General features: G+C 38.5%; 1 protein-coding gene and 1 long non-coding RNA gene across 3 annotated transcripts in view; one reads left to right on the forward strand and one right to left on the reverse strand.

The window, feature by feature from the left end:
- The first annotated feature begins 384 nt into the window (after positions 1-384).
- LOC105200271 lies at positions 385-6,431 on the forward strand. 2 transcript variants are annotated; one of them, XR_005575909.1, is made up of 4 exons: positions 385-1,782; positions 2,358-2,482; positions 3,517-3,703; positions 3,845-6,431. It is a non-coding gene; the product is annotated as an uncharacterized LOC105200271 (long non-coding RNA). The 2 variants fall into 2 exon arrangements; XR_850955.3 differs by having other exon boundaries at positions 3,517-6,431.
- Positions 6,432-11,229: 4,798 nt separating this feature from the next.
- Positions 11,230-20,674, reverse strand: part of LOC105200270 (muscle-specific protein 20) — a 31,512-nt gene continuing 22,067 nt past the window's right edge. The window contains exons 3-5 of the mRNA XM_026136740.2: positions 17,070-17,199; positions 12,036-12,156; positions 11,230-11,774 (exon numbers count right to left, since the gene is read on the reverse strand). Coding sequence (XP_025992525.1) covers positions 11,583-11,774; positions 12,036-12,156; positions 17,070-17,199 — 443 coding nt within the window. The 3' untranslated portion in view covers positions 11,230-11,582. The remainder of the gene's footprint in view (positions 11,775-12,035; positions 12,157-17,069; positions 17,200-20,674) is intronic.

Here is a 20,674-nt window from a genome sequence, read left to right on the forward strand (position 1 = left end):
GTGTCGAGAAAGGCAATGCTTCATCTTGGCGAAAATATTAATATAAATCATGTTACATGGACAGTTTATACTCACACGGAGTGTTTACAACAGGCCGTAAATTTCAAGATTACGTCTACGTACTCTACATGAATTATTTTGTATTGTTTACGTTTTGTGTGTACACGAATCTTTTTCATGTAGACAATATACAAACACTGTAAATTATTTTAATTTATTAAATGATACAAAAACAAAAAAAATAATTAAGTTATAATTATCCCATACAACACAGAAGGCTGTAGAAATATTGTTGCAACATTGCTACAACGTTGTAACATTGCTGCAACGTTGCAACAATATTGTTGCAAGTTTTGTGCTGTATGGGATCAACTCTGGGCAATTAAACTTTACAGTTTCATTGTGTATATTATATTGATTATATTAATCAGGCTTTATATATCCTGGCTATATATATCGAATAGTAGTGTGCTATTCCGAAGAAAAGAGATATTTTTAGAGATTAAAAATACTTTGCGACAGAAAGAGGTCGTGATCACTGGTCGATCTGAGTTATCATGTTTAAACGTGATTTAAATAAAAAAAAAAAACCGACTTATTTTAGTAATTATCGCACGTGTTAAATTCCTCACATTCCATTGAAGCCACTGTCGATTGTTTTATTAGCGCAATCATCCGGGTCAATCGAAAGTCCTTGGCATATGCATTTGCAAGCGTAATTGAGAGACATGAGATATACCGCACGCGGCACGTTATTATAAATCCGTTCTATCAGCTCAATTACATGTATGGAACCGTTCAGCATTCGACCTTTCAAAAAAGAAGATTGTACTTTCAGTCTCACTCATTTCGGAAACACGCACTATTTTTAGCTGGCGCTAAATGTAGAAAAAGAGAAAGCAGAAGAGATCAACTTCATTTTTATTTTTTTACCAGAAAAAAAACGTCAGGTATATAATTTCAAAAAGCAATATATTCTCTTTATAATTGGCGCAATTTAAAGATTTCATACTTTTTTTTTTAAGAAAATAAATATTATTTAGGTTGAATTAGATTACTCAATTTTAAAATATTATTTATTTTTAAGTAAATGCTACTTGGGTTGGCATAAGATTTTTCAACAAGGATATAAAAGGATAGTACTACTCGCGTTTTATGAAAAAATGAAAGGTACTAACCATTTGGGTTGAAATAAGAAGATTTTTCAATGACAATATAGAGATAGTACCATTTAAGTTTTATATAAAAATTAAAAATAATACCAATTGAGTTGTGTAGAAGAATGAAAGATACTGCCACTTGAGTTGGAATAGAAAAATTTTTTTGAAACGTTGGTTTTTTTTAGTATTTATTCAAGTCATTATGCTATTTCGTTGATTTCATTTATTTAAACGCATCGTACCATGCAATTTCTCTGTCTCAAAGTCTGTGTAATCTCCAATGACATTTTAATTCTGCAATTCACGTAATTAGTAACTTTCAATTTATTATCGAGTGTGAAATCTAAATTCTTTACGATGGTTAACGCAAATGAAAATATCGTCAGAAACTTCTCGTTCGGAACGCTGTCTCTTCAAAATTCGCCTGTAAGCATAACGAGGTAGCCAGTCTCTGTTTTTGCTAAGTCAGCTTATTGCGTTCACCTCGCGCGACGCTTCTACCACGCTTTAATCGCCAGTGCAGTTCTATCAGCTACAATAAGAATAACGTTTAATAAACTGTCACATTTAAATAAAGTGATTGTATTGTCGCGCCTGAACGAACACAGAGCGGAATTAACAAGTGAGTTCATCCAAACGATCAAAGAATTCAATTCGATCGTAAACAAATTTATTACAGGATTTAAAAAAAATGTAATGTTAAATTAAAAATAATATTATTATATGGGTACAGGGAAAAAAATTATATTAATATGTTTATGAACTTATCAGTGTTCTTTTTCCTTCGTGTCTATTTGACAATAATTATTTGTAACGTTAGGTTTTGTTTCAAAATAAAATTTTTTTATTAAATATAATTTTTGGCAATACGCGCTTAAATACGAATAAATTTACTACTAGTATAAGTATTTTATTTACTTTTTATTATTAAAATTATATAAGGAATTTTTCCAAAACATATTGTTGAGTAAGTAATTATAATACTATCAATAAAAATCGTGCTCCAAATATTGAAAATTTTTAGAATTAATATCGTTTTTTTCTTTTATTAGAAGATGGATTATCCAAATTGGTTTTTTTTAAATATAAAAAACTTACTGAGTTATTTAAAATATATTGAATAATTACTTAAAAGAATATTTTAAAATTAATATTACAGAAAGAGAATTTTGAAAATTATTTTTAAACAAATTTCAGAATATGCAAAATTTGTTACGTCAACGTGGGTTATTTATTCCTGATAACGGATCCAAGAATCATCAGTCCTGGGCAAACTGGAGTAAAAGCAATAAGAATCTATGATGTTTTTGCAACAAGAACTAGTAAGTAAATTTTCTGATATATATTTTATACTTCTTTAACATTTTAATGCTTAACATTTTGTTATGCTCTTATCTTCTACAATTAAAAATTTTGAATAATTAAGCCATATACCATCAGCATGAGGCAGAATTTTTGTAGACATCAATATATAATAAAAGATTTACTTCTCTTTTGTATTTTACTTTTTTTTAATTCAATTTTTATATTAAAAAAATTAATATTCCACAGTAAAGCCATAGATGTGTGTAATCTCTCTCTGTATAATTTTAAATTGCTTAATAAACAAATAATTTAGGGAATAAATTTTTGTCGTTTGAAGTAATCTGTTTGAGAACAATCTAGATGAAGTTTTCTTAATCTCATTCCAGTTCTTAATGGTGATAATTTCGTTGACAAGTATCGTACTTGGACAAGATACTTGTCAATGAGATTGTCACTGCTAAGAACTGGACGTTCACGTTCAACCCGGTTATGGACAACAATCTGGCAGCAATGTGGATTATATTCTATCTTATTTTGCGGAACAATAAAACAATAAAATTTGTTCCGCAACACAAGATACAGTATAAATATACTTTCTCCTTCTGACTGAACAATTATAAATATTCTCTCTAAATCTCTAAAAGAGTGAAAATTGAAAATTGAACTTGTGCAATTTTTCGAGTGATTTATCACTCTAATAAAGGTCAAAATTTATTCCTACGTAATTACCCTTGGTAAGCACTCAACGTGTTTTTACTTGATCTGATTAACAACAGCTGTTACATTAATTTAGTTTCGTAAAATTGTATCATTATTTTATTTCTATCTTACATTTCGTTTAATTTGAGATTTTAAATATAATATTTAATTTAAAGTACATCTAACATCTATATCAATTTAGCTTATGCAATATGCCACTATGTTATTGCTAGAAAGTTATTTTAAGTTATTAATTAAGTTATTAACGCGAATATGTGATATTTATCGTGTTTCTTATACGGAAATCGATCCTATAACTTATCGAACTTTTTTAAGAAGAACATTTCCCCAGGTAGTACACCATCGGTACAGAAGATTGCTCACATCCGATTCTACGAGCACCGAATCCAGCAAATCTGAGATGACAATAACGTTGCCTATGACAATGACGTAGCCGCGAAGTCGCTTTTAACTGACGCCGAGCACCCTACAACTAATGACTCTTTACCTCTAGAACATGAGCCAGCCGAAACTAAACGGTAAATATTGTAAAGAATAAAAATAATGTTTGACATCTTCCCGAGATAATCTAACGTTCTGCTTATGAAAAGTACGTGTACAAATGAATCAATGTGTCGGTATTAATGATTTCGTTATCAATATAAACTGCTCAATTACAGATAAGCATGTGGAGAACCGTCAATCCCTAACCCATGGGGATGATTTTTGGATACAGGCCGAATAAGTCACATTATTCGGCCTGTGTCCAACAATGATCCTCAATTTGATTGCCTAGTACTGAGAACAAAAACTAAGAGATGTTTCTAAGGTTTCCTGAGTACAAACGAGCGCAACAAACGACAACAACGTCTCAGGAAAATTGTGATTGTCCTGAGTATAATTTTTGCATCATTACTAATAGACCTTCCGCACGAGCGGACTCTCCCGTTCTCGTTATGGAAAAACCAGTGGAGGAAACCTACCCTAGCAAACACTTTGGTGTTTGCAATTCTTGCGCCAAAAGTGACGTGGCCGGTTATTATCAATTGTGCGACCAACAGTACATTACAACCCTACTCATTATAGAAATAACAACGAACTTCAAGAAACATTTTGCCACGTGGAAGAATTTTACAATTACGTTTTGAACAAATTTTAGAATAAGAATCCTTTGAATACAGATTTCTATAACGGAAACTTCAAATGATATCACTTCAATCGATCCTGATGATATATATCATGCATTGACTATCGATATTTGTATAAAATATATTATTAGGATCGATTAAAGTCGATGACAACAAATGCAGATGCAATTTTTAGACGACTGATCGTAATGGTTTCGATCGGAGAAGAATGATAATAATTGTAATATACAGTTTTCATGTTCTAGATAGACCTGAAAAGCTATTATTGTGCCGAAGACTATGTATTGCACGCAACTACCTTTGAGCGAATCAATTTTCAGCCTATGCATCGCAATCTATAAATACTTGTTACTTTAATATTATTTCATGTTTTAACCTTTCAGAAACACATTTCTAATATTTTACGTTTTAAACGTTTAAAAACTGATTTTTTGAAGTTCTAGAGTAGAATACTCCTTTAAGGAAGCAAGTCCCTTTGAAAAATCAAAACATCGACTTTTTTAATTGCATTTTAGAAAATACATATTTTCAAGAATTTACCCTTGAATTTTTATCGAAAAATTTGAAAAATTACAGAAGTTGTAGCATTTTATTCGAAGCTGCAGCGCGCAGGTCAGAATCAGAACACACTCACTAGGTCTACGCATAAGTTTGCCGAAGTCTTTTCAATACAATGATTGTTGTAATGGTTATAAAATGAAGATTGCTATTCAAATTGAGAGAAATTTATTCAATAATTGATATAAAAATATTGTCAAACACATCGAGATCCGTTACGACCAAAAAAATGGCACTTATTTTTTTGTATTATTCGGTCTAATATCTAACTTCTGGGTTCGAATCTTAGCTAAATGTCATCTTTTCTAGCTAGTGTTATCTTTTTTTAATAAAAAAATTCTTTACACTTTTTCAGGAAGGGGAAGTTCTATATATTTCTGAGAGCATCAAAATTATTAAATTGCTCGTAAATTTAATAATATTATTTATTCCAGTATCTTGCAATAACTATTGTTTCAAGTCCGTTGAAAATGTGGCGCGCAATTTGCATAAACCAAAGATCGTAAAAATTAGTATAATTTAGCACTAAGTCACTTTGCTGTGACTGATATAAACCGTCTCATATGTTTAACATTTTTATCGGTCCAAATTTCAAACTCATTGTTAACATCCAACTTATTATTAAATATTATTAATACAATAAAATTGTACAATATATGATTAACGAAAAATAAATATATAGAACAATATTTACAAAAAAGTTTGTCTATTCATTAAGGACGTGTCAATCTAACAAATTGTAACGAGAGAACTGTATATAGTTTAGAGCGAGCGACTAAAGGCTTGCTACACCTTGCAGATCAGGACTCACGGATAATCATCTATCGGGCGAAATATGGGTAACAAAATAGTCAGAGTGCCGATGCCATTTCTCTATCCGGTTTCTTTATATACCCGACGACTTTACGTTACCCGCGACAAAAGTCTTCGCCGCGAGTGTCGCCAAGGCAACAACCAAATACTTTTGTCGATCGACTAGAGTCGACCGTCCACCGGGAGATCATGAGCGCCGAGATAGTCGACTGTGGGGGAAAAGGAGGATAACGCACGCGAGTTTGTGGGTCATTCGCATTCGGTCGAGCCGGGTGCTACAGCACGGAGCACCGTGGAAACGTACCAATGAACTCCACGCGAATAGGTTGTCAGGAGCACGAAAGAGTCGTACGTCTATCTCGTTGGATGCGCGTAACCATTCGGACTGTCCCCTGCACGCTGCGTGCATTGCTTACGTGCAATCGACGAATCGCTTGTCTGTGCGTCTGCGTTAAGGAGACAGCTATTATAATGTAGCTCCATTCGTCGCTTATCGTCGAATTATCGCTCGCTCGATCGCGAGGCGAGCGCTGCCCTTCGAACTTCGATCGCTCGAGTGATTCTCCAGAGCACGAAAGTAAAGGCTCGTCTCTTAGAATACCAACCTCGGTATCTATCTCAATGTCTTAACTTTCTCGTTTCAAATTATAAAATAATCGGGCTGAGGATCTCTCTTGGGGTTTCCGACTTGTGCACTCCGTGACCCTTCGTTCTCCATTAATGACGGTTTTGATCGGGGAAAAAAAAAGAGAGACAGAGAGATGGAGAGGAAAGAGAGAGAAAGAACGGGTTGACCGCTCCATGATCTGCGGCTGAGAGATCCGCAGCCCGCGGCGCATTTGTACGCGCGCGGCTTGCGAGTGCGAGTGCGTGGAAGGATAGTGGGGCGCAGTGATGCGCGGAGCGGCCACTCCGCAGCGCTCCCCTTTCAAGAGGAGCGCATAAGACGATGGGAGGCAGGCTGAGGCTGCGTCCGGACCGCAAACGCGCCGCGGGACCGGCTCCTCGGCATGATGCCATCCTGTCCCGGGGGGTCCCCGAGAACTGGCCTGCTCCACGATCGACGCTTCCAGACGACGTCATTGCGCGCGGTAGAGGAGCACCAAGGAACATCGGGCCAACGCGACGAGGCACTGGCTGCGAATTACGAAGAGGAGAATGATATAAAAATCTGAAAAAAAAGAAGAAAGTAATGATGGTCGTTTTATGAGATTGTTATAGTACTGCGACATCCAGCTGCGTATTCCTTCTTCCAGTCCAGACTTTCTTAATTCCCTCTAAAAATTTAGCTCTTATAATTTGAACATAATATTTTATTAAGAAAATGTTACATTATATTGTCAGTGAAATATTGACATATCCAGCCACGTGATTGTCCTATAATCACTTTAATCTCGTTATTTTATGTCCCTAAAATTTAAATAACGAAATTAAAGCGCTTTTAAAATTGACACATACATATGTTTTAGAATGATCAATAATTTTATGATAAATACCGCACTGTGAATTATATTACAGTTTTTGTCAATTCATTAGTATTACTGTCAATGCGTTATATAAGCTCTCAAATATGTAACAAAAATTAATTTATATATTTTTATATTAATACAGTGTTGAAAAGTATTATTGCAGTACAAAATTATTCTTACAAAGGGCATATAATAAATTAGTCTTATCTAAGACCAGATCAATGTTGAATAAAAGATAAAATAATAAATATAAAACTTGAAAAGAGACTTAAATACTTCTTTATAATTGACTATATTAAAAGAGTTCACAAAATAAATAATAAAATTATAATTTAATGTGGATATAATATATGAGTAAATACCTAATATAAATACTTGTGTAAGGAAGTCCACGTTTAATCTGTAAAACTGCTCGAGTTTCTACGTAAGAAGTACAAAGCGAATTCGTTAATACAACCAATTTTCCTACTTATTCAAATCTCATTTAAATTATTAGAGTACGGTATACATTTTATTTCCTTCTATTTTCAAAATCCGCCGACAGATCTTCTATCTATAATCTATAATCACATTGCTGTTCGTTGAATTGAAACTGTTCAATAACCTGCAATTATAAATTTAATAATTAGTAAAGCAGAAACGAGAGAGAGAAAATAGTATTATAAAATTATATTTTAATTAAAAATATTATTTATTTATTACATGGAAACTTTATCTTCTTCTATTCTACTTTCAGAATCTGTTCACCGAAATCTATGTCACAGCTATTTATTGAATTATCCAATAAACTATAGTTATATATTAAGTGATTAATAAAGAAGAAAATAATAAATATTATAAATTGAAATAATGAATATTAAAAATCATTTTAATCAGAAACACTATTTAATTATTACATCAAAGTTTTATCTCCTTCTAATGGCAGAATCTGTTTGCCAAAATCCCTGAAACATTGTTATTCGTTGAACTGGAATTATTCAATAATCTGTAATTATATATAAAGTAATTAATGAAACAGAAAATGTACAAGAATAATTAATATTATAAAATCACAATTTTATTAAATAAACGATCAATTCAAATTATCAAATTTTTATATAAATTTAATTAAAGGAAGCTATTTATATTCGAATATTTCTAAAATATAAATATAATATTTTACTTGAATAATACTTATTGTAAAATAAACTTATTGTATAAAATTATATGAAAGATTCAAACAAAAAAAAGAGAAAATAATCTTTATAAAATTCACTCTTAATTTTCTTCTTTATTTTTTTTAGTATTCAAATGTAAGACGATTTGATGGAAATTTATATCTGCTGCGTCTTCCTCAGTTACTATTTATTTTGTCACTCCATTCGGTATTTTTATCAATTTTTGAACGTATAAAATTTGATCAAGGGTGTACTAAAGCAATTTTTTCCCCCTATTACGTTATAAGTGCAACCACAAATACTACACCTTGCTTTACAACCTTCTACCTTCAATGTTGCCATATCCAATTAAAATTTTCCTTCGATTTATGCATTACTAGAACATATTTTTTCAGTGAAAAAATTTTCACTCGAACGCTCATTTCGCGCGTCGCGCTTTTCAAATTTCGTTTGCCCGCCATCTGAGAGCGCGCTAATACGTGAGTCGTCGGACCGACTGATTAATATCCAAAAAATACATTGATGGTTCGTTAATAATTCCTTGCCCCTTCTCACAGAATTCGTCGTGCGTGCGAAGCCAAATTCCGATCGTCGTTTTTAAGTGGACCCTTTATCACTAGCCGTTAAATTGACTCACGTGGTACGAGCATAGACATAGGACATATCCTATGTTTATAGGTACGAGGGGGAAGTGTTGGACGTGACGTCAGCCGCTGAAACGGACGCCGCGGACACGGAGTGGATCGACTCCGCGGGTGCCTTCCGCTCGGAAGTGTAATATCGTCGCGATTAGCCCCGTATTTCGACGCTCGTCAACAGTGTGACGCAAATTCGCGAATCGGCGACATTGTGGGTCGCGCACGGACACGAGATTCCCTCCATCGCGAGCCGAATGTCTGTCGCGCGAGCGGCGACAAGACGCCGGCCGTACCCCTCTTTCTATCCCCACCGGACGTCGGTGTACCTCGGAAATTTCCGCAATTTTCTAATGCACGACCTTTAGTTCGACCTCGCGCGTTCTCCTTGTATCGTCATCTCGTCTCGACCGTGCGTTTCGCCAACGACAATCGCGTTCGGAGTGCACAGATGGGCGTAAGTAGACAAGCGGGAGCAACAGGTGCGGCATCGCCATGAAGTTGGCCGCGCGATCCGCGAGATGCCATCTCCGCCATTTCGAATTATTCGTTACGTTGTTACTGGTCACAATGGTCGCGGGTGTTGACGGCAGCGAGCTTTTTGTTTTCGCGGTTCAACGAGATGTCTGTTAATCGCGATCGTAGCGGTCGTGCACGGTCAACGTCGCGGTGGTGCAGTGTCGTGGGGAACGTCGCGAGTGATATTAATTTGGTGAGTGATAACGGCTATTATAATCCTGCCGTGTGAAGTGTATGTGTGTGAGTGTGTGTGTGTGCAGCATTCTGCGAGGGAGCAACCCGCCGCCCTGGAGCAAGAGATGACTGAGAGGAGGAGGAGACCCAGGGATTGGTGTCAGGCAACGGCGGAGCAACCGTGGGTGAGTGTCTCTCTCTCTCTCTTTTTCTCTCTTTCTCTCTCTCTCTCTCTCTCTCTCTCTGTCTCCCACTCTCTCTTTCTCTGTTTCTCTCTCTCTCTCTCTCTCTCTCTCTCTCTCTTTCTGATTTAGGGTTAGATTTCCGATGTGATTTCCGAGCTCAGACTCGCGAATGCCATATCCAAGTGGAGCAAAAAGTCATTATTGTGACTCATTGTTTTGCTTGGGTTTTGAACGCTTGGTTATCTGTGCAGAATGCATATTAACATAGTGGGTGGCATGGCGGGGTGAGCGGCGATCTTCGCTAGGACAGGTGTGGCTCAATGGGTAATAACGACATAACTTATCGATCGTAACGCCATTACTTATCGATCGGTCGAGTTAATCGCGCGCATTTTTACCGATTCATAATTAGTAAAGTATGATACTCCATCATTACCTACTGAACCTACTGTCTCTGCAAAATTTGTCGCGCAACGCGTACTGCCCATATCATCAGAGTCGCGCTGTGTGTTTCAAGGTTATGTCTATAAGCGTTTTTTACGCAAACAATACGCAATGATTACACGAACCTTTTGCATGTAGACAATACAAACATCTAAAATATATAAATTATTATAAATCAGATAATGCGGAGCACAGCATACGGAAAAAAGTAATTAAGTTTTACAATTGTTAATATATCTGATTTTAATATATAATAAAGATATATTTAACATTAAAAATAAAAATGTTAAGGAAACTTTTAATATTTTAAAAAATATTTTTTTGGAATATGCTCTTAACGTTTGAATATAATTTATATTTTACAGATTAATATTGCAACTCCGCTGCTGCGCATCGGTGCCGGTGAGTCTTCAATTATTTTAATTTTTAGCGGCTATGGATTCCGTGCATGAGCGAGGAGAGGGGGAAAAAAACGGAGCGATGTGATTTCGGATCGGCGGTAACCGGCGTGTTCCGCCTTAGGATGCTCGCCTGATCCTCGGGGAGCCTCGCGGTGTAGAAACCGGTCAAGGAATGCGTGTAGCGCGTGTACGTACACGTCACGCCCACTCGTCGTCCCCGTCACGTACGAGGCTCGACGGCGCTCGCATACGCGCTCCGCTCTGCGCGTGTCGGCACGCACGTACATACGCGCGGCACGAGGCGCGTATCTGGAGCGTATATTCGGGGCGGAGCGACGAGACGGAGCGCGCGCGAACCGAAGACGTGCACGTGCATTTCCGCGTGCACCGACACGGAGCACGCGGCTGAAGACGATTGTCGGAAGCCGAGCGAGCTGCCAGGAAACTAGCAAGAGCGACAAGACTCGCTCTAAGAATTTCGCGGCGGGAGAGAATAGTTTGGCTCGATGCATCGACGCTTGAGCTGCACCGAGTCAGAATTGAAGCTTCACTTCTCTCGAGATGCACTGTCGTATATATTTTTATTACTTCATAAAATACATTTCGTTGGATACACTCGTGCTAGAAGTGAACGCGCCGAAAAGCCCAATAATTGTGATGTATCTAACATTTATGCGTTTATTCTTTTCTCGCGCGACAGATATACTGCGGCTTCTAATCGTAAAAGAATTATAAAACTCAATTGTTTCTGTATACATTTCGTATGTTCTTTCACAAAAGCGCTGAATGTACGATGTAACTAAACGTTCCTAATATTTTCACGTTGCAATGGGGCGGGTATATCCATTTAGAGATCGCGTTAATATAATATTTTTAACGAGCGATTAAAAAAGAAACGAGAGTGAATTCTAGGAATTATTTTCCAAGAAGTATTTTTCTCGTAGCCCCGAAGCTTTGCCCGGCTTGTGTAGCTCCCTTATTGGTACCAGCTTGCAGACCAATGAGTCCCTCCCCAGCCCTTAGCTGTTCCTCCGTGAAGGCCCTTTTGTTCTCCTCCGCTGGTCTCGGTCCCAACCAGGGACCGCGCCATTCCGGATGCTTATACGTCTGTAAATTAGAATTTTAAAAATATATAGATATATATTCTTCTCCCTAAATATAAATAACGCAATCAAAAGTGTGCAATATATGCTCAATTCACGCAAATGTTATTTACTCCTGAGATTCGCAAAACAAAATCTTGAAAAATCCTGTCATATATTATATTTATTTGAAAAAGCTTCCTTAAAGGAGTCTTTAGCTCTTCTGGATACTAAATACTATGAAATCTTAATTTAATGTAAAAGTAATAAAATAATTGGTAATTACCGTTCGTCCGATGGCGAAAATGGTATTCGTCACTTGAGCGATATTTTTACGTTCAATCAAGTCGACAGCTTGGAAAAGATCAACGTCAGGTACCCCGTATTTCACGCAAGCTTTTTGGAACCTGAAAAAAAAAAATAATACACATTTTCAATCGTACACACTTTTATCAATAATATACAGCCATGTACGTGTTATAAACTCGAGAAGGAAATGAAAAAAATTCGCATAATTTTGCACGTTCAATTTAATGAACGATGTTTCGAAAAATAAACGCTAAAGAGACACCGGAGAATCCTCACGACGAGAAAGAGTCGCGTGGGACACATCGTGTCGAGGACGTGCGGCAAGTCGGAGGGAAGACAAAGGCGGGGGAGAAACAAAAGAGAAGCACAGGCTATACGTGCAACTCCTTTATACGGCTGTTCGCCTGGGCGTCGCCTTCAGCTAGTGACGCGCTTCTATTGTTCGGTCGCTAATTATCGCTGCTCGCTAATTAACGGGACGTGCGATACGCAACCGATGGCGAAGACGGCAGGGTGGTGGCCTTTGTTCTCCGCGTCGCAGAAATGACGTGTCGCGTGTGCCCGTTTAACAGGATAGCAGAATCACGCTCCGTTTCCAACGTCGAAGACGATTAACGCCCATCCCGTCAATCACACCTAGAGAAGAGTTTCTTCGAGTCAAAAATATTTGTTTGAATCAAAGAAATTTGTGCATGGCTATACGGTTAAGGAAAAGTTTCTTTGATTTTGAAGAAATTTTTTTTACTGTTCTTTTTATTAGAATTAAAGAAATAGTTTGCTACACAAGTCTTTTTTTAAACAAAAGAAATATATTTTTAAAGCCAGAACAAGTAAATTATTTCTTATACTTTTGTCAATATCTTCTTGCAATTAAAAAATTATTTATTTGAATTAAACAAATAATTTATTTGCTTTAAAAAAGACTATCTTCTCGTCATTTCTTAAAATCAAATAAATTTTTATTTTCCTCAAAGATATTTTCACTTCAGTTTAGAAAAACTAAGTTAAAGAAAAGATTTCATCAATTTAAACATAACTTTTCTCTGGGTGCACGCTTACCGCAAATATACCATTGTTACAAATTGATGACTTACAGTACATAGATATAAAAATTCGTACAATTTACAAATCGCCACTAATACCTAGATCTGATTTTTTACCGAAGATAATTTCGATCTTTTTCAACCTATATCAGTTTACGCACTTGTAGAACAAAGACTCTGATTACCAGCGTGAGAAATTTAATATTCTCTTCGCGCCGAATGAAATTATAGATAAATGTGAGATGTAAACGCGAATTTTGTAGCATCGCGGGAGAAAGTGTCTGACATGTGAGGAATATTTGGCATACGCGCGTCAAACATACTATTACATATTACAGCCTGCTCATTTTGATGTGTTCCTGACGCTCGACGCGTCTACCGCATATGAGGTACTGAATAATGAAACGATTTATCGCGCGCGATAATGTCATGTATTAAATCAATTCAGAGAAGAGTGAACCTGTGCCATTCTTCAAACTAGACTTTACTGAAGAGTGCAAAATTTCAGATGCGTCTTTGTGTTGCTCTATAGATGGTTTTATAATAAGAAGTTAAGTGTAATAGAGTGAATAATGTAGGACTTTGTGTAATGAGTCTAAATATATTTCATAATTATCTTTCTTTAATTATACATTTAAAAATATATAATATATATTTATCTATCGGATAATATATGAATACTTATATAAGAGAAAGTTTCGAAATGCGTATCAGTTTCCTAAAGAAAAGAAAGAATTCAATATTTTACATTTTTACTTCAAATAAGCAACATTTACTTAGAAAAATAAAAAGTAAATAAGAAATAAGTAACAAAGGCATAAATTTAACAAGTTTCATTTTGTTTTGTGCATGTTATCAGCATTTTGGAAAATCAGGTACATCTGTTGTAAATTTTTTATGAACTTATATAACTGGCAACAGCGTAAGTATGCAATTTTATTTTGAATTGTTATATTTTCATAAAAGAAGTTGTATAATATTTGTTGCATTCACACATTTAAAATTATTATAAAAATTAAATTGATATTTTTATAAACGCCATCAATTTACCTAATTCAAACCATTGCAAATTTCACTATTAAAAAATGATATTAACGTAAGATTGATAGGTGATAAAACTAGTAAAACTAGTATTTGCTATGAATAAGAACGTCAGTTACAAAAATAAATTCAAGCCAGTTTCATTTTTATTGTTATTTATTAATTATTGAATATTTGATATTTCTCTTTGTATATTTATATATAATATAATAATTCATCGAGAGAGACATAAATTATATATATATTTAAAAAATTATGTATTACATAATTATTAGATATAACTGATATAATATAAAACTGACAAGGTTTCTCGTATATCTGTGATAAGATTCAGGTCAGACGCGAAGGGAGCAAAGCTTTTAAGAATAGAAAAAGGGTAAAAGAGGCACGACGGAAAAAGAAATTTTAAGAATAGACATTGTTGTCACTGCCACAGACTACTTCGCCAGACTCTGTATCGATCACGCGACCACGGTATGATTCGCAACCTGTTGCGCTCCGCTGGTCGAGCGAAGAGCGTGAGGCAGGTCAGTGCTCACGAGCGGTCCGTCTATCAGAGCCACATAAAGGGTCTCCGAGTTCGCGCTCGCCGCGCGGCACGCGGGAGAGAGCGAATCCTTCCACACCAGTGCAGCATATTCGCGTGATCTTACGCGGGGAGACCGCGCGAAGACGAGACGAGAGACGAGACGCGCGGTAGGTGGTTAGGTAGGTGGAATCGCGTCCGCCAGCGGCGGCGGTGGCGGCGGCGGCGACGATGGCGGTGGCGGCGGCGGTGGCGGCATATCCACCTTCGCCGGGATCATACTACTCGCGTAGAAAGGGAGTAACGCGGAGTGGCCGCGCTGCGCATCGTTCGCCCCACTACCTCGGGGACGCGCTCTTAAACATTCAAAACGCGCCAAACGCCGAAGAAGCGCGACATGCGCACGGCCGCAATGCGCCCGACGACGCGCGAGACAGCGGGAACGCGCGGCGCCGCGTTCCTCCTCCCGCGGAAGGAGGCGATCGAGGGGTCGAGTCGTGTCTCTCGGCCGGAAGGGAGAAGACCGTCACATCTGCGAGAAATCCACCCGCGGCGGCGCGGCACGGCGCTCTCCTCTACCCGACATGAGCGAAGGGTGCGATCCCGTTCATCTCGAGCGAAACAAAAGGGGGAGAATGGTTCGGAAAAGCGCTGCTCGAGGGTGCGCTTCTTTTGCGCTGTCCTAAAATCACCTCCTCGCAGGCAAATGCTTCATCAGGATTGTAGCAGTGTGCTACAGGCGTTCGACTCGGATACCCTATTTTCGGGTTGCGACCACGTCATAAATAAATATAGACAGACGACTGCAAAAACGATTGCGAAAACTCAAAAAAAAAGAAAACAAGAATAAAAGAATCCCGAGAAGGAGGAAATATTGTGCACATAGAGTTTATTGAGTTTATGGGAAACTGCGACTGACAACCATTAAAAATTCCCTCGAACGAGCTGTCGGTGAAAGTTCAATCGAACTAATCGTCACTCAATTAATTTGCAATGTGTTGCGCTGAATTTGGGCATATATATATTTATATAATTCAAAGGATAATTGATACGTCGGAGAAGAGTGCGCGCAGCGTGATATAACGACATTATAGAGTTATTCACGGCTCTCTGTCTGCCGCGCGTTCGGTCACGCGCTACGGCTCTACATATATCTATCAGCGTTTTCACTTTCATCGCGCTCCAATGTATAGTCGATGGTCCCGACCTCAGACTTTGTCGGTTCTCGGCTGCCAGGCGTACAGGATGCACCAGGGAGTCGCGTGGGATCCGGCAAGCCACCGCCACCGCACAGGAGCGTTTCGCGCCCAATCGCTCTCGGTACCGGCGATATTGCGCGACTCTCGAAACTCGCCCGAGCCCCGCGCGAGGGTCAACAATCTCTCGACTCGCTACGAGACGGTCGTTGATCGGCGTTGTCGATACTCCGCAGTCGAGGAATTGACGCAAAACACTGTCGATTGCGTAAAGTCGACGGCGGATTAGGGAACCATGAACGCACAGAAGGCGCGTCGCCGACGGAGAAGCGGGACAGCCCGCCGTGCTAGGAAATTATCTGTGTCGCTCGCGCTATCGCGGATAACGTTTTGTGTTAAAAAAAGATGTTGAAACTTAGAAAGTAAATAACAGGGGTGGGTAAATTAATATATATTTTTTTAACCAAGTTTAATTAAAGTTAATAACGTATAAAATTAATTTAGTTACGTTAACTAAAAGTTACATGAAACAAAAAACTAACTAGTTAAAAGTTACGTTGAGATTAAATTAATTTAAATTGAAAGTTAATTTTATAAACCATTATTTATATTGTATTAGAAATTTGTAAATTTTTAAAGTTTGATTACTCTAAACAAATTTAATATTTTATTTAGAAACTAAATTTATATGAAATAACAAAAAAATATTTTTTTGTGTGGAAATGTGTTTTTCCTTTTATAATTTTTCTCTTTTACATAGATAAATTTTTAATTTAAAAAAAAGTTAATAAATTAAAGTTTTAAAAACGATTAGTTAAAGTTAAAAATCAAATTATTTAAAATTAATTAAAGTTATTGACTTTTTAATTTTATTATTTCATTTTTAACTTTTTAACTAGCTACTATCCAACCCTATAAATAGTACAAATTATAAATAATCAATTTAAGAATGTTGTATTATAGAATATTTCTTAGAAACATGTTATTGATAAAGATGTTTATATAGAAAATAATATTTCTTCAGCCAGTGTCTTAAACTAAAATAAATGTCAATTATTTTTGGGGAATATATTTAGCGAATAATACAGTCTTATTTTGTTATTATTAATATATTACTGCTCTGTGTCGTTCACTTACTCTTTAAATAATTTCTCATATTTATTTGAGTATGCTCACTGTCTTAAATCCATTGTAATGATACTCACTGATTAAGATTGTCCATCATCTTGTAATCTCCACCGGATGTATTGATCTTGGAAATCAAGCCGGGCTGCAATTTATTCATCAACATGCAGAGCAGAACGCCATCCCTCAGAGCATCTTCGTAACTAACGCCTATAAAAAACACATGATCATGTACATTATATTTTATCGCTTAAAATAAGTATGATCTTTACAAAGAGAAGTACATGCATATATCATAAGCAATAAGCTCTACGATTGAAATCCAATAAAAATTATTAGACTGACAATTCGGAGACCTTGTCTTATTAAATATACAAACATTAAATTATAAACGAGTGATTTATACAACACGCAATACAACATTTCAACATTTAACTATGTCATAATAAAATCTAAGAAATGCATGATAAATGTCGTCCGATTAATAATAATTACAGGGATTGCGCGAGATATTTTTTCTCAAAACCTGAACAAATCTCTAATAAAGATACTAGAGGAAAATCCGAAACTACAGGGTGCTTCATTTGCATTTTGCCCATCGAAGAGCGCCATCGCGTACATCGGGCGCATTTACATGGAGAAAGCTTTGAGAGAAAAGGAGAGCGATTTCGCCCGATGGCGAAAAGAATGTTGATGACCACGACGGCACCAGGATCGCAGAAGCGACGTCCTTCCTTCCCGACGTACGTCGCCGAAAACCGCGCGCGGTTACGGACGCGGGAGGGCCAGGGGCTTGCGCGATAGAGAGCCGCGGAGCGATCGACGGGAGCTTTGACTTTGGCGCGCGTGGTGAGCGGTGAATCCGCGGCGGCGGCGGCGGCGTTTTATCAACGTCGAACTCGCCACGTGGGTTACCCTGCCATCGGCCATTTTTTCGCTCGATACACCGCGCGCTGAGTGGATACCACCTCTCCCCTTCCACCCGTCAGTCGCCCCTTCCCCGTCGCGATCCGCCCAGCGTCGGGGGGATCGAACGGATTCACCGCGAAATAATAACCGCGAACGACCGGGTCGGATGTGCAACCAGCGCTCGCTCATGGCGCCCCATTATGCCAAGAGGCGAGCCAAGGGGGCATGGCATTTTTTGTCACGTTGGACGAAGAATCAGGAAAGGCCGGCCGCGTCTTGCCGGTGCGCGCACTTTTTGCTCGCTTTGATCGGCGCACGCTTTGACCGGCGCTCACCGCCGCCGCCGCAGCCGCCGTCGGCGTCTTCCCCGTCGGTAGCCGGCAGCCCGCGGCGCGCTCGGGCGTCTCGCCGCGACGCGATGCGCAGCCCGTCGCCATTCGAAAGACACGACGCGTCTCGGGCTCCTAGGGGCGCAGCCCGCCGCAAGAGCTGTGCGTACCGCGTCGCGCTGTCATTGCGTTTTTTGTCGCTGCCTCCCTCCGCCCACTACCTCTCCCCCACGTCAGCGATACAACCGGTGTATCGATGTATCCAATCTATCGGCGCGCGACGCTGCCGCTGACCGCCGCCACCACCGCGCGCCGCCGCCGCCGCCGCCACCGCCGTCGCCGTCGTTGCTCCCACCGCCGTGGCAAATTGTATCGACGCGCGGCATCCCGAAGCAACAGTTGGCATAACTCCCCCCTCTCCCCCCTCCCTCGTCCTCGTACGAATTTTCCAATAACCACGAGAACGTATTGGCGTTAATCGCCTCTTCGTTCTCCGAGTATCGCGTCTTGTCTCGTCTACTACCGAGCTAGCCTTACACGTGGAGTTAATATGCACATGCGAGATCTGGCTCTTATCGAGTTCGGATGCAGAAGTGCATCGTCGCGTTCGTCGCAGTGATTCAGATAAGACGCGATAACGAAGCTTCGCAGCTAACTTTGGCTCTTCCCGTTTAATTTGTTTCAGCATTTAAAATAACAGTATTTCGTCTTGATCCGATAAGAGTACGAGGACTAGAATAAAAATTTCATTAAGTCTGCGTGTGTAAAATTGCGAAAGCAGTGAGAAAGCATAATGAGAAAGCTTGTACATAGTTTCGCTTCAATCCTCTGGGTGCGTGAGACTGCCGCAGTGTACACATTTGTGCGAGAATATCAACATAGTTTCTCGCATCTATGGTTTCCTCTTGATGTTATGTATTTTCTATATATTATAGTTTTTAATTTAGCGTTCACACATCGAAGCACGTTCTGGTAAAAACTTTTTAGAATTTAAAACAAAATCTCTTTATTTCTAATCCGACGGAAAGTAACGCTGCACGTATAATAACAGAGAAATTATTTTTGACAATGAGAGTCTTCTGTGGCTTTTATGCTAGATTCCGCGAGCACGGTGATATCAGTACGGAAGATTCACAGGAATGTGTATTTAAGTAAATCTCGAGGATAAAAAAAACAAGGACTTTCTCAACAACATGCAAAACAATGTGTTTGCCGTTACGATTTGATAAAAAAGAAATTTCTCGTTAATTACGAAATTTTAGAGGACATTTCGGGCGGGAGGACACGTGCCAACTGTCTAAAAGACTACTAGCCTGATCCTGCAAGGACGACGCGTCACGTGGTTTTGGGTTGGTGGGGATCGCGCTAAAACGCCTACCCCGAAATCTGCTCGCCTAGTACGCGGCTGGTCGTATACTTGAATTCTCGATTGACGAGCCATCGACAGGCGATTGGTTCTGGATGGCCCATCGCAATCCCGATCGGAGCTAATTATACCATGACGGCTGGAAGCGCGGCGACGAAAAATCGCCGCTGTTAATTTTCGATAATGTCCAATTTGAAGTTTTTCCGAAGACGCGCGTGCCATTTTTTTCCTCTTCCCGGAATGTCTCCCCGTTGTCTCGACTTAATTAAAACTCGCTTTTTCGGGACGTGGCACAGTTCAAGGAAAGAATTGATCGGAGCGAAGAACAAGACCTGTTGCTCGTTTTGTGTAGCGCGGACGGTTCGGTTGGTATCAGGGACGTATTACGCGCTTCCGTCACGTTCGCGTTTCCGCTTTCCCCGAACCTCCCGTTTCGCTTCTCCACTCGAGTCTCACGTTCTTCAGGAACCTTATCCCTAGAGACCGCAGTCTCCTCTGGTCTCCTCCCCCTGGCACAAACACGCACGAAGCGAAGGCTAAATAGCGAGAGAATAATTCGATATAATACGAACAAAACTAGTAGTTTATAACAGCTGGTTATCGAGGGAATAAAATGCACTTTTTTTGTAGATTTTTTTTTCGCAAATACGTGTGTCTAATGAAATATTACGTTTTACGATAACTAGATGTAAAATTTTATTGATATTGCTTATATATAATTTTATTATTATCCAACGCGTGAGGCTTTGTCTTCCATGAATGTCACAAGCACGATCAATTAATTATTCGAAGATGAATTTTAATCTCTGGGGTAACATTCCTACTCCGAGAAAAAAGTTATTAACGTGATTAAATTTGTCATCTTGATTAAATTTTTTTAGCTCAACTATTTATGTATTTGACTTAAAATACCTAAAATATTTGAACTTTAGTTTAAGTGTTTATCGAGGGGGAATTCACAACCCAAAATTTTGTACACTGCCGACAATGCTTATTGTTAGTCAATGCCTACAATGCCGTCACTGCCGACATTTTTGTACACTGCCGACAATGCTTATTGTTAGTCAATGCCTACAATGCC

Source organism: Solenopsis invicta, chromosome 11 (genome assembly GCF_016802725.1).
Source record: "Solenopsis invicta isolate M01_SB chromosome 11, UNIL_Sinv_3.0, whole genome shotgun sequence".
In the NCBI taxonomy this organism is placed as follows: Eukaryota; Metazoa; Arthropoda; class Insecta; order Hymenoptera; family Formicidae; genus Solenopsis; species Solenopsis invicta.